This window comes from Barbatula barbatula (assembly GCF_947034865.1).
Source record: "Barbatula barbatula genome assembly, chromosome: 2".
Taxonomy (NCBI): Eukaryota; Metazoa; Chordata; class Actinopteri; order Cypriniformes; family Nemacheilidae; genus Barbatula; species Barbatula barbatula.
Window position 1 is genome coordinate 14304611 of NC_136767.1, and position 25928 is coordinate 14330538.

General features: G+C 40.2%; 1 protein-coding gene across 1 annotated transcript in view; it reads right to left on the bottom strand.

Annotated features, from left to right (window-relative positions):
• The window catches only part of parp8 (poly (ADP-ribose) polymerase family, member 8), a 32737-nt gene extending 14152 nt beyond the window's left edge, over positions 1–18585 (bottom strand). Inside the window, exons 1-8 of the mRNA XM_079447723.1 lie at positions 17952–18585; positions 17387–17441; positions 11308–11345; positions 10239–10328; positions 9446–9516; positions 9277–9345; positions 3953–4047; positions 276–336 (exon numbers count right to left, since the gene is read on the bottom strand). Of these exons, the coding sequence (XP_079303849.1) occupies positions 276–336; positions 3953–4047; positions 9277–9345; positions 9446–9516; positions 10239–10328; positions 11308–11345; positions 17387–17441; positions 17952–18042 (570 nt within the window). The 5' untranslated portion in view covers positions 18043–18585. The remainder of the gene's footprint in view (positions 1–275; positions 337–3952; positions 4048–9276; positions 9346–9445; positions 9517–10238; positions 10329–11307; positions 11346–17386; positions 17442–17951) is intronic.
• Positions 18586–25928: the final 7343 nt, after the last annotated feature.

Genomic DNA, 25928 nt, shown 5'->3' on the forward strand with positions numbered 1-25928 from the left:
AGTTGAGATAACTACAGTATATATGTTTTTTACATATAATCCACCTACATAATGTAAACAATATTCTGTGAACACATACCATGGTAAAGATTGAAATCATAGTGTTGGATGGTGGAAATGAAACTTTGATGCTCATTTCCTCAAAATTAGATTTTGACACTTAAGCCTTGTTTTCACAGACTGTGTCTTAAATGACTGTATACTAGTATATAGTGCTTTCCATACTTCAAGTCTTTATCAATTATGTTTAGTAACACAACGAAACAGTTACTTACATCTAGGAAACTGACATCTATGTGTAGGTCGATGTCCACGTCATCAATTGCACCATATTCCCTACATTGTACACAAAGCATTTCCAGACTTGGTGATTATGATATTTCATCCTTCACATCATCACATTCATCCTTGTACTAAGTTATACACAACAGTTGCCATAGTATATAATATTATGTTTTTTGGTGGAATATGAAGCCTTGATATAAAAAATAATTCTCAGAGAAGCAAACATAAGTAGGCAGTGCCAGAATAAATCATAAGACTTCATTTTTTCACAAAGTAGCATTTGGAAAAACACTGATTTCGACATAAACACTACTACAATACTGTCCACTGCTTTAAACAAGATGTGGCGTGATGCATGAAGCTCTGTTTCCACACCCCCCTCAATGCATTTATTTCTCATAAAACCACTACGATGAGTTTGTTGCGTTGCTCTGAGCTAACTGTTACCATGGTTACATCTCACTCCAAAAACAACCACTGTCTCAAAAGCAAGAGGTTTGAGAAAATAATAATCCACTTTAATCTGTCAAGAGGAAACAGCTCACGAACACATAAACGCACGTAAACACTGACTTATTTTGAGAGATAAATACACACATTGAAGTTAAGTTAAACAGTTCTACAAATAATTTAAAGGCGCACTTCACCCAAAATAACAATTCTGTCATAATTTAGTCACCCTCGAGTTGTTCCAAACCTGCATAAATGTCTTTGTTCTGATGAACACAGAAGAATATATTTGGATGAATGCTTGTAATCAAACAGTTCTTGGCCACCATTGACTACCATAGTAGGAAAAATGACAATGGTAGTCAAAAGTGCCCCAGAACTGTTTGTTTTTCTGCATTCTTTAAAAGATTTTCTTTTGTGCTCAACAAATTTCTCCTACTTTGGTAGTCAATGTTGGCCAAGAACTGTTTGGTTATTGGCATTCTTCCAAATATCTATGTGTTCATCAGAATGAAGAAATATATACAGATTTGGAACAACTCACTCAAGCGTTACCAAATGATGACATCTTATTTTTGGGTAACTTCGCCTTTAAATTGTTTCCAGTTATGCCATTCCAATAAATTCCAGTTCCACCCCATATAGCAGCAAAAGCCAGCGACTCGAAGCGTTTGGTGGGAAATGTCCTGGAGTTATTAAAAAGGCCTCAGTGAACCCGCTCAAGGTAGTCATGCAGAGACTGCAGCAAAAAACAGCCCAGGTCATTTTTCAAGCAGAAAGCAGAGCAAAATACCCAAAATAGCTTTCAGTCCATGACTCAGGGCTAATGTTTCAAAGATCACGCACGTGACTAAATATCAAATACAAAGTTACGCTGCTGTAAATAGAATCATTTTTACCATTCTCTCTGTTTGCTGTTATCAAAAGCAGCCTGACATATAAACTTTCAAAAGGCTGAGCTTTTGCTTAGCCAGATTTGGCAAGATGACTCACATTCTTGTTGAAAATTTGTCACGAGTGCTTTTTACGACTTTCTCACCACATGCTCGATCTGGACATTTTCGCAAGTGCGTGCACATGTTTGGCTTTCAGAAGACAAAAATGATTATCCACAGCATTCTTAAAAGCAGCAGTTTAAAATCTGCACCTACACTGATGGCAGAGCAGATTAGTAAATAAGCCTTTACAACACAGCCATCAGCAGATCATTGCACTGCTGTGATGGAGCTGAAATGACTCTGACTCTCACACACAGTGCTTCAGTTGATCACTGAGCATTAACTCAAATCACAGGTTGGCGAGATGGAGACCTGGCTTGGGGAGAGAACGTCCTTGAGAGGGTTAACTGTGCCAGAACACTAAAGAACTATTGCTCACATAAAGCACAGCTCAGATGGGGACAGATAAGAAAGTGAACCAAGGCGCTGTTTGCACTTTTTCTGACATCATGCTTCTTATTTATTGATTATTTTCTTCTTTTTTATTAAAGGGATAATCCACCAAAAATGAGAATTCTGTCATGAAATACTCCCCAAAATGTAGTCCCAAACCTGTATACATTTATTTGTTGAACAAAAACAAAGATATTTGGAAGAATGTTAGCAACTGACATTTTTGGGACTACATTGACTACCATAGTAGGAAAAATCAATGGCAGTCAAAGGTGCCTGAGAACTGTTTGCTTTCCTAAATTCTTCAAAGTATATAATTTTGTGTTCAACAGGACAAAAAAATGACACAATATTTTTTCCTGCTGTTGTAGTCATGATAAGTTTCATTTTGGTGTCCAATAACTTTTTGAAAGAAATTGAGGTATATAATTTTTTTGGGTGAGAGAACTACTAGATATTTCAGATTAGCTATTATCCTAGAAAGAATAAACCAATAAATAATGTAATGTAAAATACTTATTTCACAGGAGTGATCTTGACCTGTTTATCTACATTAGTGGCCGAAAGTCATTTCCATCTTTGTACAATTAATATCTTCGGTATTATTCAAATACTAAATATATTTAATAATACTAAAACACATACAACACATCTGAAAAGTTTAGCTCAGTAGAAAGACAAATTGACACTGTAGTCAAAGTTTGTTTTCTTTCCTGTACGATTTTTTTAATAAAACCATCATTTCCTGATAGATGTCCAAGAAACACCTTTAAAATGTTGTGTTTTATCCATTTTGTACATACACCTCATCTTTTGATGGTTTGAGAGACATTTAAAGCAAACGTTGTACAAATATGCCCCCCAGACATTACTTGTGCCTGTCATGATTCCGCTATCATGTCATGTTAATTCTTGGTCTTGCAGCGGAGTTATGGCATAGCCTTAGGTTTTGTGTGAGAAAGACATGGCTTTGTTTAGATTTTGACTTGCCATGTGCTTTCTCGTGTCCTGTCGGTGTTCCCCGCCCTTTTATTTCGTTAGCCTTCCCATTAGTGTTTCATTACCTACACCTGCCCCTTGTTAATTTTCCTGTTTGTTCCCCTTTAAAACATCCTCGTGTTCATTGTCCTTTGCTTGGTCATCATACTCTGTATGCCTTTCCCCATGCGCTACCTGTTCAGTTATTTGCTTCTTGGATTAGTCGTGTCTGGAATTATTGTTACCCTGTGTCTAGTCTAGTCTAGTCTTTTAGTTCAGTCTAGTCTAGTCTTTTAGTTCAGTCCAGTCTAGTCTTTTAGTTCAGTCCAGTCTAGTCTTTTAGTTCAGTCTAGTTAGTCGGTGTCCTGATGTCATTATTATTTATCTAGCCTTGTTTTACTCCCTCGTGGGTTTTTGTTTTGTGTTTATTGTGATTAAACTTATTGTAACCCCTTCATCCCTGTGTCTGCCTGCACTTGGGTTCTCCCTCCTACACCGTTCTTGACAGTGCCCACTACTAACCCTAACCCAACCAACAATTACATTTATACAATAATGTCATAATGTTTATATCATTTTAAAATCTAAAATAATCATCAATTCATTTAAGCAAACAAAAAACGTTTAAACATCATTTAGTTAAGTCTCCTATCTGCCAATCAATATTGTCTAACTTATTTTCACTGCCTCTTTGTTAAAAAAAGTTTCAGGCTCTAATTTGCAACCTGTTCCTGAAAAGTGCCTGCTATATTACTCAGCGAAAATCACACCCCTGTGTAAGAACAGTTTCATCAAGCGTAATGTTCTCACATCGATTTGAGAAAAAAAGCGAGAGAACAGTCAGGTACCTGAGAGATACTGCATGATGGCCATATAAGTCCCTCACGGCTGCCAAATCGGCCTCCAGCTGGGGGTGTTTGTGAAGCTCTCCATCATAATTTACCTGCCCACACAAACACAAAAGGTCAAAGAGTGACACGCATGGCCCGGGGTAGTAGACAGGAGCAGCGGTGCATTCATTTAGATTAAACACAGGGACACTTGATCAAGGTCTGAGGACTGGACCCAATCTTTGGCAAGCTTTAAGAGTACTTCACTACTTCTGATTTGTGCTACCTTGAGGCTTCAGATGTTCATTTCATTGGCTTAGCAATGAGTCTTTAATCAGTATAAGATCAAGAACACGTCAAACAAGGTTTCTGATATCAATCGTCAAGCTATATTTGTACTGTTGATGATAAATAGGCTCCTTTGATGATATTTGCACTTTCATAATAGTATTCATCATAAACTCATGGAGAACTCTACTCTAGGATCAGTCCTTTTAGACTTTGTATTCAAATCTACAGTCTAACTTCCCTGTGGAAGTTCATTTGCCTTAACTTGCCTATTAAGTATTTTATGACTGATTTTAGAATTCCTCTCGTTTAAGCTCGACTAAAATTGCTAGTGCAGGATTCTGGAGGCAGATTTCCCAAGAGAACCACGAGTACAAATCCATGAGTACAATTTATTCAAACCTAGGCTGTGCATATGATAAACCTGAATGAAAACAGAAAGTATATTGTGTATGATTTAGAGATGTAGATTAGATGTCTTTATGAATAATTTTTTTTGAGAGTCTTCATTATAATACAATTGTACAAATTGTATTTTAGAAAATGTTTTAACATGCAGTCAAATATGTCTTAGAGGTAAGATGTAAATTTGTAAAATGTCTTTAAAAGAGTTCGTCTTTGGATAGTTTACATTAACATTTACATTTAGTCATTTAGCAGATGCTTTTATCCAAAGCGACTTACAAAGAGTTCGGGGAGCAATAAGCAATATTTGCTGTGTAAAATAACACACAACACTGAAAACAGTCCTGATCATGGCGATCCACCAGCTGTGCTCCAGTCCAGCAAGCATGGTAGGTAACCATATGGAAACATCTACCCGAAGACTTGTGGCCTGCTAGTTTTGGAATCGAGTGTTCCTAGCACGGATGTGAAAATTGCAATTGGCCACATTACAGTGAGCAAGAGCCAGTGGGCATTGAAAGCCCAGCGCGAACATTAGGACATGCATCTTCATCAGCACCAGACTGCTCCTCACAGGCCACTCAAAGCTTAGTCTCTCAAGTTTAATGGATCTGCTCCAGTGGACGGTCACCTGATTCATTTAAAAAACGTTCTCTAAAGAGTGAGGGACTAATCATTAAAATTTTAAGAAAGTTTTTTCTATATTGAGTCAATTTACCATGAAATGAAAAATCTCAAGCCTAAGGTACTGTGAGTGTGGGGATGGATATACCTAGAAAACCAGAGGTGACGTCACAGTCACCATGTGAGGTTTAAAGTCAGGTGGCCTTGTTGAAGTGATAGTTCACCCAAAATGAAAAATCTGTCATCATTGACTAACCCTGTTGTTACTTCAAACCAATTTGACTCTCTTGTTTCTGCAGAACACAAACTATTTTTTGAAAAATAATGGCGGCACCCATTTACTTTTATTATATGGACACAAAACGAATGCAAGTCAATGGGTAGAGCCATGGTTCAGTTACCGACATTCTTCAAAATATCTTCTTTTGTGGTCTGCAGAAGAAAGAAAGTCACATCTGAAATCTGGGCAAAGTTCTGAAGAATACACCATAAAACGGATTCATTCATTCATTCATTCATTTTCTACCGCTTTATCCGGGGCCGGGTCGCGGGGGCAGCAGTCTAAGCAGAGATGCCCAGACATCCCTCACCCTAGACACTTCCTCCAGCTCTTCCGGGGGGACACCGAGGCGTTCCCAGGCCAGCCGGGAGACATAGTCCCACCAGCGTGTCCTAGGTCTTCCCCGGGGTCTCCTCCCGGTCGGACGGGCCCAGAGCACCTTCCGGGGAAGGCGTCCAGTAGGCATCCGTAACAGATGCCCAAGCCACCTCAGCTGACCCCTCTCGATGTGGAGGAGCAGCGGCTCTACTCCGAGCTCCTCCCGGGTGACCGAGCTTCTCACCCTATCTCTAAGGGATCGCCCAGCCACCCTGCGGAGGAAGCTCATTTCAGCCGCCTGTATCCGGGATCTTGTCCTTTCGGTCATGACCCAAAGCTCATGACCATAGGTGAGAGTAGGAACGTAGATTGACCGGTAAATTGAGAGCTTCGCCTTGCGGCTCAGCTCTTTCTTCACCACGACGGACCGGTACATCGACCGCATTACTGCAGAAGCTGCACCGATCCGTCTGTCAATCTCCCGTTCCATCCTTCCCTCACTCGTGAACAAGACCCCGAGATACTTAAACTCCTCCACTTGAGGAAGGAACTCTCCACCAACCTGAAGTGGGCAAGCCACCCTTTTCCGACTGAGGACCATGGCCTCAGATTTGGAGGTACTGATTTTCATTCCAGCCGCTTCACACTCTGCTGTAAACCGTCCCAGTGCATGCTGAAGGTCCTGGTTTGAAGGGGCCAACACGACAACATCATCCGCAAATAGCAGAGACGAGATCGTGTGGTCCCCAAACCTGACACCCTCCGGCCCCCGGCTGCGCCTAGAAATTCTGTCCATAAAAATTACGAACAGAACCGGTGACAAAGGGCAGCCCTGCCGGAGTCCGACATGCACTGGGAACAAGTCCGACTCACTGCCGGCAATGCGAACCAAGCTCCTGCTTCGGCCGTACAGGGACCTGACAGCCCTTAGTAAAGGACCACAGACCCCATACTCCCGAAGCACCCTCCACAGGATGCCACGAGGGACACAGTCGAATGCCTTCTCCAAATCCACAAAACACATGTGGATTGGTTGTGCAAACTCCCATGAACCCTCCAGCACCCTGTAGAGGGTGTAGAGCTGGTCCAGCGTTCCACGGCCTGGACGAAAACCACACTGTTCCTCCTGAATCCGAGGTTCTACTATCGGCCGTATTCTCCTCTCCAGTACCCTGGCATAGACTTTCCCGGGAAGGCTGAGAAGTGTGATCCCCCTGTAGTTGGAACACACCCTCCGGTCCCCCTTCTTAAAAAGAGGGACCACCACCCCGGTCTGCCATCCCAAAGGCACTGTCCCCGACCGCCACGCGATGCTGCAGAGGCGTGTCAGCCAAGACAGCCCCACAACATCCAGAGACTTGAGGTACTCAGGGCGAATCTCATCCACCCCCGGTGCCTTGCCACTGAGGAGTTTCTTGACTACCTCAGTGACTTCGGCTTGGGTGATGGACGAGTCCTCCTCTGAGCCCTCAACCTCTGCTTCCTCAATGGAGGACGTGACGGTGGGATTGAGGAGATCCTCGAAGTACTCCTTCCACCGTCCGACGACATCCCCAGTTGAGGTCAACAGCCTCCCACCTCCACTGTAAACAGCGTTGGTAGGGCACTGTTTCCCTCTCCTGAGGCGCCGGACGGTTTGCCAGAATCTCTTCGAGGCCAGTCGATAGTCCTTCTCCATGGCCTCACCAAACTCCTCCCAGGCCCGAGTTTTTGCCTCCACAACCACCCGGGCAGCAGTCCGCTTGGCCTGCCGGTACCTGTCAGCTGCCTCAGGAGTCCCACAAGCCAACCAGGCCCGATAAGACTCCTTCTTCAGCTTGACGGTCTCCCTTACTTCCGGTGTCCACCACCGGGTTCGGGGATTCCCGCCTCGACAGGCACCGGAGACCTTACGGCCACAGCTCCGAGTGGCCGCTTCGACAATGGAGGCGGAGAACATGGTCCACTCGGACTCAATGTCTCCAGCCTCCCTCGGGATCTGGTTGAAGCTCTGTCGGAGGTGGGAGTTAAAGATCTCTCTGACAGGAGACTCGGCCAGGCGTTCCCAGCAGACCCTTACAGTACGTTTGGGTCTGCCGAGTCTGTCCAGCTTCCTCTCCTGCCATCGGATCCAACTCACCACCAGGTGGTGATCAGTTGACAGCTCCGCCCCTCTCTTAACCCGAGTGTCCAAAACATATGGTCGCAGGTCAGATGAAACGACCACAAAGTCGATCATTGACCTGCGGCCTAGGGTGTCCTGGTGCCACGTGCACTGATGGACACCCTTATGCTTGAACATGGTGTTCGTTATAGACAAACTGTGGCTAGCACAGAAGTCCAATAACTGAACACCGCTCGGGTTCAGATCAGGGGGGCCGTTCCTCCCAATCACGCCCCTCCAGGTGTCACTGTCGTTGCCGACATGGGCGTTGAAGTCCCCCAGTAGGACGACGGAGTCCCCAGTCGGAGTACTTTCCAGCACCCCTCCCAGAGACTCCAAGAAGGTCGGGTACTCTGCACTGCCGTTCGGCCCGTAGGCACAAACAACAGTGAGAGACCTAACCCCGACCCGTAGGCGCAGGGAAACGACCCTCTCGTTCACCGGGGTAAACTCCAACACATGCCGGGAGAGCTGGGGGGCTATAAGCAGACCCACACCAGCCCGCCGCCTCTCCCCATGGGCAACTCCAGAGTGATGAAGTGTCCATCCTCTCTCGAGGAGTGTGGTTCCAGAGCCCAAGCCATGCGTAGAGGTGATCCCGACTATCTCTAGTCGGAACCTATCAACCTCACGCACCATCTCAGGCTCCTTCCCCGCCAGCGAGGTGACGTTCCACGTCCCTAGAGCTAGCTTCCGTGTCCAGGGATCGGGCTGTCGAGGCACTCTCCTCCGACTGCCGCCCGATCCACTACGCACCGACCCCCTATGGTCCCTCCCGCACGTGGTGAGCCCACGGGAAGGCGGCCCCACGTCGCTCCTTCGGGCTGAGCCCGGCCGGACCCCGTGGGGAAAGGCCCGGCCACCAGACGCTCGCATACGAGCACCGACCCCGGGCCTGGCTCCAGGGTGGTGCCCCGGTTGCGCCATACCGGGCGACGTCACGGTCCTTGTAATTTTAAACATCATAAAGGGTTTTTGAACCACTCTTAGTCTTTAAAACGGATTTGATTTGTTTAACCATCTTTAAAAAAATGTTGTTGTCCTTATGTTATTCCGATTGCTTCCATTGTTTACCTCATTTGTAAGTCGCTTTGGATAAAAGCATCTGCTAAATGACTAAATGTAAATTCGTTGTTTTGGTCACTATATAATTCTCTTACTTCAATTGGTGGTTCTGCTATCAATTTAAAACAATCGAACTAGTACAACTAATACAGAAGGATCATGTGTTTACATGTTTTTAACCAGAAATGTATTATAATACAGACATTCCTCTGAACTCACCTGCCCCACATAGTAGAACTCCTCAGAATCATTGTCACCCTCTGAATCCTCCTCTATAGCATAATGGCACTAGAGACACGTAAAGCACATAAGCATTTATATTATTTGACAAGCGATAAAACGCACAGCATGTCACAGTTTTTATAAAAAACACTGAGTCAATTCTTACCGGGTTTTTGTCAGTTTGAGGTTTTGGTTTAATAGATGGACAACTGGGCGCATCGTTATTTATACGTATTTCTAAAGACAAAAAGAAAGCAACGAGATTGTATGCTAATACACTAATATTTCCAACAAGTGATCATTTCTAGCACATTTTGTGTGACAGCTCTGCATGTGCAACATCTAAAAAGCTAGATTTACACAGTGCAATGGTAACGTGCTAGGGGAACAGTCAGGTCGGGACCTTCAAGTGATGCTTGAGTCCCGCGCCACCTCCGAGTTAAAATAAGGCAATTTATGTGGTGTCAGAAACAAGTAAGAAAACATTTCACACTGACATCCAGCTGTGTACACAGACTCATTGGTTATAATGCACTGTGCTGGAAAATGTCAACACTTTTTTTAGTAAATGTGCGGACTAAAACAACATGAGGTGGGATGAGCCTCTAATAAGAGTCTGGAGGAAATTAGTCAAGACTGGTGCTGTTTACCCACTTTGTTTTTTGGCACATATGACTTGACCTATGCTTAAAATAGGAGCTAAAGACATCCTCTACAAGTTTTTTTCTCATGAAATCCAGCCAGCCTGTTCAATGAGCTCCAGATTGGAAAGTGGATTACGCACAGAAACTGCAATAACGAGGCACTTAGATGATTATGCACAATTTAAACGTCTTCACAACATTTCTAAAACATATAGTTAGATGTTAAATAGTTATAATACTGTACCACGATTTTGGGGTTTGGTTTTCTGTTACTGGTTAGTTATTGATTTACAAGTGTATAACAGAGACTCCCACCTGTTGCAATTCTGTGGAAAATTACTGGTATTGGATCCCGGGTGACTAATACTTCATCCTCATTTTCAGAGTTAGACACAAATGTGTTATCTGTAAAGACAAGAAAAGAACTAACAAAGTGAACAACGGCAGAATAAGACATTAAATACAAAGTATACTGTACGTAAATTATTAACAGAAATACTTGATAGAAAAGCGAGATAAATGCTGATGCCATGGTTTCTGGGCAATCCACTATGTTCATGTTAACACAGCCCGTGGCCTTCTGTCTGTGCCAGGCAAATTCCTCATTCTTATGCAAAGCTGACTGTCTGCCACTATGCTGTAAATCAGTCTAGACTAAAGCTCCGGCAAAGAGCATGTCTGCATCTTCCCAATTTAGGGGAAAAACTCTTGTGTGTTGAAGTAAAACATCAAATGTCAATCTCAGATTTACAGAAAGAGCAATACTGCAGATTAAGACGAAAATCCACTGGGGAATTTGAGAATAAGTACATGGTAGTTTGTCTGTTGAGGATAAATACTTAAATAATAATAAGTGAAGAAAATGTGAATGAAAGTGAAGGAAAACTGTGTGTCTACAGAGGAAACACACAAAAGCTACATAAATCCAGCCTAATCACTTTACCCATAAAACTCACCGAACTTCAATGCTCCATCATTTTATGACTCTTAAGAGAAAAATAACAAACAGTGTTTCCGGCTTGAAGTATTGTGCCGTTGAAATTAAATGACAGAATAGGAGGAGAATGAGAATATAAAGCAGATGTTCTCACACTGAGAGTGATGTGGTTTAGTTCCGTTACTATCAACTTTAGTATCAGTTGTATCATCTGTCACTTTATCAGACAGCCTATATCATCTTGGCTATCAGACCAGTTATACCGCACAGATCGAATCACACAGTGAATAAATGACAGTGGCTCCTTATTATAACAGATGGAAAATGAGTAATCTTTCTTTCTGAGTAATGAAGTTGGTTCAATCATATGCCATGGTGAGAGTTGAGGGTATCCAAACTCTCCATCCACCCGTCTTTCATCCATTCATTCATTAGTTTGTGCATTACCTGGATAATCATCAGAGACGTGAACAGAGTAGGAGACCCTGAAAGAAACAAACATTGACTTTAGACTGGATGCACATGCAATGCTTTACACTAAACTCCAAAAGCAGTTTGAATAGCAAGTTCACATATTGTGATATTTTCTGCAGCTTTTCTCAGACATTAACAGCATAGTTTCAATCTAAGTCAAATAAAATTAATTATTATTGTAGCTGACTCAGCAGTGTCCTGAATCAAAATGTTTCCCAGCCCTTCTTTATTAAACAGATCCATAAATTAATATTCATATTTATGGTAAGACTTTACAATAAGGTTGTATTTGTTCACACATTAGTAGATGCATTTACTGACATAAACTAACTAACAATGAGCAATACAGTTGGTGTGACATAGCTAAATTTAGAAAACCAACTGTTTACATTGTTTTTAGGGCTGTCAAAAGATTAAAAGATTCATCAAATTCAGTATAAAAGTGTGTTTACATAATACGTCTAGGCATCATAATATTTATAAATCATTTCAATTATTGATAAATAAAAACATAAAAATATTTCCTATATACATGTATGTTTTCGTGTTTATAATACAAAATGAACATGCCCAGTACACAGACATACATTGTATTGTAAACACAAACTTTAAACACAAATTGTTTCCAATGATTAATATTTATATTTATGATATAAAATAGCATAAGAGAGATTTATCTAAAGTATTAGTTTTTTCTAAATTTGCTGTCACACCATAGGACAAATCTGCATATTAGTCTGTCAACTACACATGTATGGACAGTTTCATCGTATGCATTTGCCTGGCCATAAGTTAAATTCCCATCTGTATTTGGTAATAATATAACAAATATTTATTTATTTAATTTATATTAATATTATTTATATTAACATTTTATTGTATACTATTTGTATAAAATGAACTACTGAACAGTTATGGAGTGTTTTGCGGAGGTCTTCCGGAAGTAAAATTTGGGCCACATAACGTTTGTTTGTTTAAATTTAAGTCTCTAATGCTGGCTTTTAAAACCATCACCCCTTAATAAAACACAGTCCTCACCTGCATACTTTCACTCCCTCCTTAACACATACTGCCCAACCAGAACCCTGAGATCAGCAAACGAGCGCGCCTAGTAGTCCCTTCACAAAATCAATCTTCCGCTCATTCCCCTTTGCTATCCCTGGCTGGTGGAACAATCTTCACAATTCAATCTGATCAGCTTCATCCCTCACATCCTTCAAGAAACAACTTAAACTCGTCTTTTGTCGAAAAAAAACCTGACGTGAACATGCTACCTTCTGCTTATAAAAAACCTAATTCCTTTTTCTCTCCCAACAGGTATTGTCTTGCCTTCTATAACCTGGTAACTTGTTACAGCACTTCTAATGCTACCTCTACGACTTAACGCTTCATTGCTTCCTTGCCTCTTGTAAATTTCTTTGGATAAAAGCTTCTGCTACATGCCTAAATGTAAATGTTTATGTTGTTGCCACTGAAACCATGTAATCCTTATTAACGTTAGTTAACGTCAAAACAATTATTCATGTTAGTTCACTGTGCATAAAGTAATGTTAACAATTACAACATTTGATTTAAAAAAATTATTAGTAAATGCTGAAATTAACATGAACTAAGATTAATAAATGCTTTATTTTATTTCTAAAGTGATTAAGTAATGGTATATCAATCAATTAAAACGAAGTAAAAAAATTTTTAGGTTAGGTGCAGAAATACAGTTATGACAGAAATCTGAAAACCAGCAAAACCTTTTAAAAAAAGAGAAGGTCTAATTAAATGAAAATGTCATCAAAGTTACAAAGCCTGACAGATGAGCAGATGGAGTATATAGCTGAATTGCAAGTGCCAAAAGAGATTTTCTGTATGCCCATTACAGAACAGCCTATCGGGATCCTGAAGGGTGGTGCACACATGTCCCAAACACAAGTCTAAATGCTTAAGTAAAAGGTTATTAAGTGTGGTCTCCATTTTACGTAGTCAAGTAAATAAGGTTTTTAATAAAAGATTGTTGACCACAGGACACCGCCTTTTGTAAAGTACCCTGAATTCATGTAGAGATTAAAGCCCGGGTGGTGATCCTGTCCAGAAACATTGTCATGTTGGTTGGAAATCTCTTTACATCCTGATGGCAATCAAGAAGTATAGCGGTCACACAATATTTTCATCATTATATATCTTCTGTGAGAGGCGTAGGACCAAAAAAACTTTGCCCAATTAAAACGCTCTGGCCGAACTCTGTGACTGGTCATGTGTACATTTTCAGCTAACGTACAGTATTTTAAATACCACTGTGAACACCCTGTTCACGGCACGCAGACATCAAACGTCAACATCGCGCGCATGTCCGCTGTGTCAATGTAACCTGTGTGGCGTCATCAACTATTGCTGAACCAACTTGGTTGAAACAATTGATCTTCGACAGAGTTACTACGGTTTCGGGAAACAGTCGTAACTACATCGTAAATTTCCCCAACGATGCATTGTCCTATAGTGGTTAACCAGCGAGTTATGTGGTTGTTTGGGAAACGCAACCCAGACTGATAGCTACTACAGAAAGTGATACTAGTCTAAAAGTAATTATATGATGACTACTCGCATTGAAATTGATTCGGTGGAAGTGAAACCCCTCCTGAAGATTCACATCTTAAGTGATTCACAACGACACCTGACCTGACTATGTCTAAAAATGACTTCTGTCACGTCATGCATGATACAGTTCTTTAGGGTATGCAAAACTTTTTTTCTAGAGCTCCAAACATCTGCTACGATGACTGTTGAAATATATACCATGGAAATATGGTGTATGTGGTCCAGTAAGAACATTTATTTTGAATTTATTTGTACTGTATTCCCAAACTTGTTTTACTGATATTTATGACTTAAACATGACTATATTGGTTTACATAAGTACATTTTTAGGGTTAAACAGCTTCTTAAGATAACTATACATGATTCAAAATATACACACAGAACAAGTAAAGGAAAGGAGTTTTATGATTGTTGAATTAACTATTAGTATATAAATGTCACGTTCTCTGTAAATCTAATGATTTCAAGGACTAGACCTCAATTTTAAGTCCTTAAAATTCAAAACTAAATGGAGTGTCAATATTAACAAGCCCAGAATAATATCCCCCCTGCTTCCCATTGACTTTCACTGTATAAACATCTTATTTTGTTGCTTGACATATGAGAGGCTTGGAATACAATAAATGATGACAGAATTTCCAGTTCTAGGTGGCTTATCACTTTAAGTACAAGGTAGTTACAGTTAGCATCTGGTATTTCTTGGTTCAATTGATTTGATGCTATTTGACGTACTGAAACTCTTAAAATTATGCTTTTAAATTAAATCTTTTTATTCAAGTTCAAAATGTTAACATGACTTTAATACGACTGAATCAATTTGAATGCATCAGGTCGAACCAAAAAAATTACTTGAGGGTTAGATCAAGCAAAGATAGATCCTTAAGGTAAAACTGCACCTGAATCTTGCATTTTTATTCTTTTTATTCTGTTTAAAGTGGGTTAATCTTTATTAAGGGGTCATGTGACACGGCTAAAACTTATTATCATTTGTTTTAGATGAAATGCAATGTGTATACACCATTTAAGGTAAAAAAATGCAATTACAGGCAAGTTTGTATCTCGTCTTTGCATGTATTCGCACCATTGACCCCTTTAAGCAAATAAAGGAAAACTCATTGCATGGTTAAAAAGGTCCAAAGCAGCGTGAAAAAGCCAAATTTCTTAAACGCAACACCCTAAACTAACATACTGTAAGCAGATCCTAAGAAACAGGTGATATTTTCTTGATTTATTTGATAGGGTGATATAGTTTGCATGCAGTGTATAGTACCTACATACTAATTATCCCAAAGTTAATCTTCCGGTATCCAAATCTAATGCAACAACATTTGTCACAATTTAGCATTCTTGGTAATTATGTTAATTCAGTTAATCGAAGATGATAAAATGCAAACATAATTTGTGCTGTTCTCGGAGACTATTCATGAGTAACCACCGCATCTCATGGATTGAGGGCTTGTCTATTCTTTTCACAGCTTGAAATAGCCTCCACCTAGTTTGGTAACATAACAAAAGTGATGTCAATGTGAATGTTTATCTTTTAGAAGTTATATCGAATAGCAGGTATATCTCATTTCAGGGTAACCTCCTTTCAAGTAACAAAACATACAAAAGGATAGAATTAGGTTCTTCGTCTACACTACTATAAAAAACAAGGATCTCCGAGTAAAGACACTGATGCTGCGAACTCTACAAACAGGAAATGTGCTACTTCCTCTTAATGCAACGTGCGACGATTTTTCATAGAGAGCCTGCCAGCTCATTTCCTGCATATAATGCACGGCGTCTCCTCTAATAACAAGAGTGACATTTGCAGAATTTTTTTAATGGAGGGAGACATAGAACTCCCTTTGAATGCAGAACACCTAAATACAGAATTGCTTTAGCGCAGCATTACTCCACAAGTGAATTAGCAAAAAGCTAAAAGTGACTGAAATGTAAATAAAACTGGATAATGTGATTTAGATGCTTGGTGACAATCAGAATTAGATAAGTGCAATTGTATTTCTTGAATAGACAAATTGACATATACGTAGCGTGTAGGAATGTGTTTTAGAGTGAAATTTACAATGAAACCATAAAAAGTAATACTGACAAAAGCAGAAATCACTTTACATACCGGCGGTAATTAAAACTTGAAGACCTTAATTAAAGTCGATTATTGCAAAGACAGGATCCACCATTCTGCATACATAAATCTTCCCAATACTTTCTTATCGGTACTGGTACTGCTCCACTGAGCCCGAAGTGCTTTCCTGGACAACTCATTTTAATTAGCATATTTATCATAAAATTTGCATGACTATAGAGAGGAACGAACTACAACAGGGCTCCTTTGTACCGAAAGCTTGTAGCTTTAATGTTTTACTCATCCAAACGGCCTAAAGCTCAAATTTCAGTTTGGTGTCTTGTCTTGTCTTGTCTGACTTCATTGGCAAGTAAGGGTACAAAATGAAGCATCATTTGCATGGTCAAATTCAGCAAGCAAATATTCCTGTCCATTTCACTTCTTAATCTGTGGAGAGGGTCCAAATAAAAAGTTTATCATATCTGAAATAGGTGGTAAATAGGTCGAAAGAATGGAAAGATGACCTGGGCAAGAACCAGGGCAACGGTGTTCCTCTCATGTTACCTTTCACCAGACAATATTGTGTGCGTGACACAAGACTCTGCAAGACAAAACTTGCCACTTGAACACTTGAAGCCAAGCTTTCACAGGTTAGTCCAAAGGAAGTTCGTATTCAAAGTTCAGAGATAGCCCAAAATAAAAATCCAATGATCATTTATTAGCCCATATGTTGTTCAAAACGTTTTTCTGTGGCACAAAATAATATATTTTGAGAAACGTTTTAAGGTTTTCGTGTACATATAATGAAAGACAATGTGGTCAGTGATGTTTGGTAACCAACCTTCTTCAAAACATCTTGTTTTGTGTTCTGCAGATTGAAGAAGGTCATACATCTTTGAAATAACATGTTCCTGTAACATGTCATAGATTAACTGCAAGTAAGCTTGTCTTTTCGTACGTTGTCACTATTTAAGGTCACGTTAATGAAACCAAAAGCAAGTTAAATAACGTGAATACAGTGGCATCTCCATGTTCAATGAAGCTATAGAGTGTATGTACAGTTTATGAGTGAATCATGGCGTTTAAGGAACTGACAACGTCGCTTAGTGCTCCAGATGTTTTTATAAAGCAATTTTCGACAGAATTTCAACGGACACCAAAACAAAATGAGCATGCTGCTATGAGGTATTACACGAAAAAGATATAATACCCACAGACCTGAATTGAATACTCAGTGCTTACTGTGTAACAAATGCAAAACCACACAAACATCCAGCACGCACGTGAGCCTCTTGTGCGCATACAGTTGACAGTGGAAGTTTGTTTTAACAGTAACGGTTTGTGACAAATCTCTTTTCAATAAAGACAAATAAAAGAAAGTCTCGGGGCAAGGTTTACCTTTTAGGTCCTTTTGAATAGGTGAACGTAAAGGTGGAGTCGGAGAATCGAAACTCTGAAAAAGACAATAAAGACGTGAAAATGTATTAACAGACTGGGCCACGAAAAGTCCCTTTCAACAAGTGTAGTCTCCATGGCAACATCAACAGGGACTGTCCACTGACGAAGGATATACAAGAATTCAACGGATAGCTGATGATTATTTACACACCGTATGAGCTGTACCGGCCATTGGTATGCCTAACCAAACACGCATTGACAAAACGCCCATAGCAACACCTGAAAGGCATGTTAATGTCTTTATTCCCGAGCAAAATATATGATAATAATGGCAGCTGACGTTTCGGTAGGCCCGCGGTTGCAGTTGATGATTGTTGCATAATTTATAAGTACACCTAAATCCAGGAAACATTCAATTGTAGCACCTACATACGTGTTTTTCAGCATTATGGGGTTTTAAGGAGATCAACAGTGAAGCTCGGGTGTCCTCTGTTCGATATGTTATGACTGAATTAACGGAAGATATCCACGATAGCACTCTTAATAAGAGACGATGAAAACTTACCAGAAAACAGGCAGTCTTTCTCTGCCTTACACCTTTGAATTACGATGTCGGCGTCTTTTTGAATCCTCTCTTGCCTTGAACACATCCCCATGAAATAACTAGAATAAGAATAAACGGCTTCTTTAACTAATATTCGGCGGAAAATGAACGCTTCCTCTCCTCTCGCGGGCACGGTGTATGTGAGGAACACGGTAAATACGTGCTTTGACGTAGCTTTGACAATTCCAGGTGTGTCACGCCAACTGACACCGTTTCATCTCGTCTAACAATAGCCTCGATCGCATCGGCACAGCGGAGAGCTCTTCCTCGCGACGGCTTTCATAAAGATAATATCACTTTTACACCGGAAGCATCTCTTGGTCGTCCTCATAACTCTGCGAAACCACACAATGGCGATATCGAAACCAACGCGGGGAAGAGCATCGGAGCGTTACGGGATTAGCGTTACGGAATTAGTGTGGGAATCCTGCGATTGCATCTACGAGATGAACCCGGTGGGAACGGGAATCACTACAAGGCGGATGATGTCATGGACGTGTTTTTCTCCCCACGCGTCCACCCGGCTGCTGCTGCTGATGCTGCTGATGCTGCTGCTGTTGAGCGTACTGGATAAGAGGCGGCCGCTTCTGAGTCTGTTCAGCATCTTTAAGATGTTGCTACGGGAAAGGTGCCCAGGAACAGCATGAGAAGAAATGCATCTTATTTTTTCAACATCAGTCTGTTTGCTGCAACTCAGCAGACATTATTCCTAACTGCTATTATTATCAATGAAGCCAGGAAATTGAGGGACAAAGCGCGTTGATGCAGTAGAATATTCGGCGTCTTTCAACATTGTTTTACTTTACCTTTGGTCTCTAGAGTAATAAAGCATTTGGCCACTGAATCCAGGGGCGCCGCCAGGAATTTTGGGCCCCATGACAAAAAAATCGAATCGGTCCCCCTCGGTGCAGCTGTTGGCACCACATCTCTAGGACCTAACTGTCCAATCAAAAGCTTTAAATAACTCCAATCAAAGGCTTGCAACTGTCTTGCTTCTTGTAGTGCAATACTAGTGCTAGCAAAATATTTACACTGCTGGTGATCTGTAAATGCAAGTCTACATACAGTATGCAGTTCACTATTTGATGCAAGATTAAAAGCCACGATAAAAATGTCCAATCTTAATGTATTTTTATTGTAAAAATATTGACAGATTTAAAAAAAGAAAAAGAAAAAACCTTAATATATAAATTAACTTTTTAATCAAAATAAATTAACATCATCATCTCAAACCAATGAAAACAGATTATTTTTTAATTTAACTGCACATATATGCCAACAACAAAATAAAGTTGACGTGTAAAACTGAATTTCCTTGCTACAAAAAAGATCAAGTGATCAATAAATCATTAGGTTTTTAAGGTTTGGAATTTGGTCATAACAAAACTGACAGTACCAGACATCAAATTAAAAGGTAAGTTCACATGGTACAAATAAGAACAATGGAAATATATACCAATAAATGACACTAACACTTCAGAACGTGGACCCAAATTACTTATAGTTCTGTATTATCATCACTTGATTACATACATTAGATATGATAGATTTGTGTGTGTGCAAGCTTCTCAAATAAATTGCCCATCATGATGGGAATAATAAAGTCTGTATCTATAGATGTCATTTAAAAGCCAAAATTCAGTCTAAATGAACACATCAAACTGGATTATTTTAATATTGTCTGTAATTTACATGCAGGTTGAGGTGAGCTACTCATTGTTTCTAAATGCATCTAATACAGACAGGAGGTTCTTTTTTATGTCATAATTGTCATTATGTGAGAAAATAATTTGTGTTTAATTTCTGTCATTAATAAATATTCCACTTTTATTTTGTTATGGTAAAGTCATTTACACAATGTTGCTCACCTTCTTCACTGGGACAAGCCACCCTTTTCCGACTGAGGACCATGGCCTCGGATTTGGAGGTACTGATTTTCATATAGTGTATAAGATAATTAAAAATTAATTTGTTTTTACCTATTTGTTGGGGCCCCTGTCAGTCAGGGAATCCATCATTTGGAATCCAAAAACAGTCCATATATAATTTTCACGCCTTCCCTTGTCAACCATGTGTTCATGGACATGCTATCAAGGTGGTGCCAAGGTATCCATAAAGGTGCGACGTGTGAGATTAAGAAGGATCTATTGACATAAATGCAATATACATACATAACTGTCTTTCGAGGTGTATACCGTACATAATGAAGGCTTATGTTTTTATTACCTGGGAATGAGCTATTTTCTACATGTAAATGTGGTGGTGAGATCGTGCAAACGTGTGATAACTGTGGTTTTACTACTAGAGTATTTTTATAAGGTAAACTCTGATGGATGTGATACTACAGTATTTCCTGCAGTTAGCAATGAGAAACAACAGCAATAACAGTGACAGGAAAATAATATGCTTGTTTCATATAACATCAAGAGATTGCATTAATAAAACCGAGGTTCCTTTTAACAACAGAGAGGAGAAACTGTAAAGGGCCACAGCAGCCCGTCCAGCCTGAAGATGGATGGCTGTGTTAGTGGCACTTTGATTAACAGTTCCATCCGGGCTCTGGCTGGTGGCTCACCAGGCTGGAGTTGCTCCAAGGAGACCCCACCAGCCCAGCTGTGCCCAAACAGGCAGGGCCTCTGCTGATGACTGCAGTGGCAGGAAAATCCATCTTCCTGCATCAAGCCTCAAATGTATTTCCACCTTCTACACACGGGCCCTGATTGAGGATTTAGTGCATGTTCTGATCAATATACACGCAAACACACTCATCATTTTCTCTTTCACATAAATGACATTAACCAAACACTAATCAGTAATCCCAATTTCACAGTGAGCCAAACAGTTGGTGACTGTGCGAGCACATATGCACTGTGATGCTCTTTATTAGCACGTAGGCATGGTAGATAACGTGTGCTTAAAGGAATTGTTCACTTTCAACATTCATTATCATGATAATTTACTCACCCCTGTAGTCATCCAAGATTTGTATGTATTCGAAAAGAAATTAAGTTTTTGATGAAAACGCGATCACGACTTAATATAATTACGTTAACGAAAAGGTCACGCCTGACGTAGGCGAGATCCAGGACACACTAAATGACCATTTTAAACAATAAACTGACACAAAGACAATTGAATATTCATTATTCAACAACTTTTGTACGGTCCTCCTTCTCCACATTTGTAAGCACTGACTCAATACTGCCTATGTCAAGCGTGACCTTTTCAACGTAATTACGTATTCCGTGAAGTCGTGATCGCGCTTCGCAGAACAGAGCAAGGCGAGCATTTGTGCATATACATTTAAAAAAATTTTTGAAAACGACCGATCGTTTCGCTAGATAAGACCCTTATTCATAGTCTGGTATCATTTAAAGCCCTTTGAAGCTGCACTGAATGTAATTTTGACCTTCAACCATTTGGAGTCCATTGAAGTCCACTATATGGAGAATTATCCTGGAATATTTTCATCAAAAACCTTAATATCTTTTCGACTAACATATCAATCTTGGATCACAACAGGGGTGAGTAAATTATCCTGAAAATGTATGCTGAAGGTGGGCCAATTTACCAATAATCTTCTTTGCACCATCTGAAGGTTTGAGCTGGATACTGTTTGTGGGTTGAGAAACAAATTTCTCTTTAGAAGTGCTTGTTGCACCACTTGTAAATTTATATATATATTATCATCAAGAAATTGGCCTTTTATTTATAGCGGACCGTATCAATATGTAACGCTATCAATATTATCTTGTTACTGTAGAGGTTGATGTATGAATCGTTTTTTATTCAGGAGACACCCTTCTGCAATACTATATTATCTGGGATTCTTAATGTCTAACAATTACAAAATTGAACATTTTAAATGAATACCTGGGGTGTCATGCAACGAATTGGTTGGCTAGTGGTTCTCAAACTGGGGCCCCCCAAGATGGATTCAGGGGGATATAGAAATGTATCATAGATTTTATGCAATCAACCATCAGAAACATAAAACTATCATTGTATAACTAAATATGTTTTTGGTACAATACAAATTCTAAGTTACATTCTAGCCTTATAACAAAAAAGTTTGAGAACCACTGGGCTATGCGATACATTTGTGTAATACCCATTATTGTTGTGGTACAGTTTTTGTGTAGCATGATCTAACCAATGACCAGCATGCATTATTAGCTGTTTAGACATTTTGAAAGTAACACCCTTTGTCCACCACAGGAACAGGAAGTCTTTTGAAGTTTCGAGTGACATGGTGGTGGGTAGAGGTCTGGAGGATGACAACACTAAACGTATAACTTTCCTGTACCTAATACTCATGCAAGCACAGTGTTTATGTTTTAATTGGAAGCTGCAAAACCCATTCAAAAATCATAGTAAGAATGGGCACGCCACTTGTTATTGTGCCATGTGCAACCTTTTCTCCAGAACCAAACTAACTTCATTTAGTTTACTAGCTGTCATTTCCCCTCTTTCGCATTGGAAAGGAATGAGCAGCATTCCAAATATCCATGACTGCAAATGTGTACAGTAATCAATTAGCTTAGCTTACAGGAAACCCCATTATCCATCACACAGTGAGACAAACTGGTCCTCTGGAGATTTCCTGATGCCATTTACGAGAGTAACTAGGCCATTTTGCATTTCTCCACCTCCACAGTCTTGCCGCATCCTTTGATGTATCCTTGCGAAGGCAAACTTTGGTTCCTTATTTGCTGGACTATTAGGATCTCGTGTGCATTTGTTTATCATTGTCTATAACTGTGATTCGACTTCAGATCGATACACTCTTAAAAATAGAGGTGCTTAAAAGGTTCTTCACAGTGATGCCATAGAAGAAAAATGTTTTTCTCCACAAAGAACCATTCAGTCAAATATTGTTTAAAGAATATTTCTTTCTTACTTTTTTATAATCTGAAGAACCTTTTTTCACCACACTTCAGATGTTAAATGGCATCGAAGAACCTTTTGAAGCTATAAAACTATAAGACTATAAAATCTGACAAATGTGTGCGGAGAGGACCAGCCCACCGCATCACACACTTGCTTCAAGGGGATACTAAAGCCATAGAAGATGAAACCCCCCTTGATGAATAAGCTTTGACACCTACAGGTGAAGCTTGACTGCGGGCCTCATAGGCCAGAGCAATAGCATCCCTCACCCAACGTGACATTGTTTGCCTGGTGGCAGCTGCCCCTTTGTTGTGGCTCCCATAACATATGAAAAGCTGCTCTTGATTTACGCCACGGTGGGCCATTCCCCTGCCTCTTCGAGGGGGGGCGTGATTCGCCACACTCTGCCTGACGACTTCACGCCTCAGGTAGACCGGACCCACCCGAGACTGTGTGCCTGGTTGGGACTGGGGAACTGGTCCGGAGTGGGTGGCCGACACTCCAGACGCTTGAGCACGGCGGGGGAGATACCTGACGAATGCCTCCTTGTGGCGTCTCACCTCCCGGAACCTGGTGACTACGGTATTAACCGCATCACCAAACAGTCCAGAAGGCAAGATTATGGGTCTCTTTTTCCTGCGGCCAGTTGAGCTCAAGACGGTTAACTGCATTCGTCACCGCGCCGAGAAGCTCGTCCAACGTTTTTGAGTCGTGAGAAAAACGCCCCGATGATGCGCTCTCCAAGCCCGCAGAAACAAGGGATGCTTCCTCCTCTGCCGGGGCACACTTTGGAAGTGGACACAAAGATTACGCGTCATGGCGAGTGCACAGGGGAAACGGCTTCCGTCACCCATGCCTCGGCTAAATCGAACCACAAACCCCAGGTCAGGGGAGAGGCAGCTCGGTCTCTCTTAAAGAAGGAACACAGAGCACGGAGAACTCGGATGTCAATAGCCCCAGGGTAACATGATCAACCCCCAAGCACTCAAAACAGAATTCATGTCTGTCCCGCTCGTCAAGGAACCTCTGACAAGGAGGCACACATTTCCGCTCTGGACTAGACATGACTCTCTCTATATACAGTATATATTTTTTTTGTTACTCTTTTTATTGTTATGTAAGGCTAAGTAACCGTACTGCTTAGAACCTATATACAACAAGCCCTACTTTCCGTTACACTATGTCTTAACGCTTTCGCTATGTAGAAAACACACATGCACACAAACCGGTCCTTGAAGACAATAGAACCTGAAGACACATCCGCACAATGCGTATTTATAACCTGCAGGTGCTGATGTAATTAGCCACGTCACCTGCCGAGGTTATTTAAAGCCGTTTTGAAAAAAATTGGCCGTGTTTGACACACATGCTTCACAACCGGTCGAAAACAAAGACGTTCTCCCATAACGTTTGAAACGCAGCATCGAGAGTAGCTTTTTATAGGGAACTTTCCATCTCCTCCCCCTTTTAAAGCGCAAGTGGTGTAACTCATTAATTCGTTCATTAATACAGCCATTCATTGCACACATTAGGATCACACAGAGACCATCTCAGTGACTAAAATGTAATTTGTGCTTTTATAGAGGATCCTGTATGTGAAGAGGTTTCATTAATTCATAGGGGTGTACTTTGATTTCAGGAGAGCAATTTAGAACCCGAGTGGAATTTTGATATTTCCCTGTGCATTTTTATTAAAACCGTACCATTTTTCTCTACAGTAAATTAAATATATCAAAACATCTCATCCATCCTTCCATCGATAACATCTGCCAACGTGGCCATGTATTACATCAGAGCAGATTCTTTACTTTACATTTTCTCACAAATGGTAATTTTCTATGTAGGATGAGAAATCACTTAATAAAGTGTATAAATAAAGTGCACGAATAAGAAAAGTAATAGCTAATAGTAATAATCAACCATCTTAGACGTGCAGCCACTCCTACCCAAATCTACTGTGAGCAGAGTTCGAAACGGCTTTCAGTCTGACTTTGATATTAGAGTCTGACACCCTGACAACTGTCCGCCATGAGAACAGAATTCTTTTTTTTATTAAATTGATGTTTTTTTGCATTCATTTATATACTGATTAATTGATTTGATTATTGGTACATCTATTTATTCTTTTAAACTTCAGTTACTTGCATTTCAGTTCATGCACGCTCTCAACTCAAGATAAACCTATACCCAGAGTTGATCGAACTAACTCAAATCATCTGTTCTCAAACCAAAAACTAAAAGTTTTGGATCTTAGTGTAAATCAAGTCAGAGTTCACACTTCAACATGATGTTGGTTGAACTTCCTTATTGAAACAGGCCCCTGCTGTACATTATGAGCACACTATACTGTACAACAAATACACATTTTTCTTATACATTCACTAATGCACATTATTACACGTCTGGTTGGAATGCTTGATTCTGATTGGAAAGTTGCGACATTTGCAGGTTGGTTATTCCCAGATAACAGCCACTCAAAACTAAAAAATAACACACAGTAACCCAGATGCAGCTTTTTTTTGACAAATTAAATATAAATATATATTTTAATATCATATATGACATTCAATTTTAAAAATGATTATACCAAATTGCCTGTTCGTGACATCTGAACGTCGTTTCTTATCTTAAAACTGAAAGTAAACGTTGTTTTCTCGCAGAAGGTCTGCATTCAGTAAAAATGACCTAATAAAATATTTCAAATTCACATTTCAGTTTTTTACTCATGTGGCAAGTAGCCATGTAATAAGCGGGATAATGTACAAGCAGCCGGCTGTTATGACGAAATAAGCCCCTTCAGTGTGATACCTGATCAAACTCTCGGGGCTTAACTCTCTGTACATTGTCCCTTGGTGTGTTTGTTGAACACGAGCAGTGTGGAGTGTAAGTATATGTGCCCTGTTAATGGAGGCTTACGGCTTTTTGCTGCAACACAACTCAATCTATTTTTCAAGTCTTGATTCACTCTTAAGGTTCATTATCGTCTATAAATCAGTCTGACCTTTTTTAGGGAGCCTTCATTGCTTTGTTTCAGTAAAACACTACAGA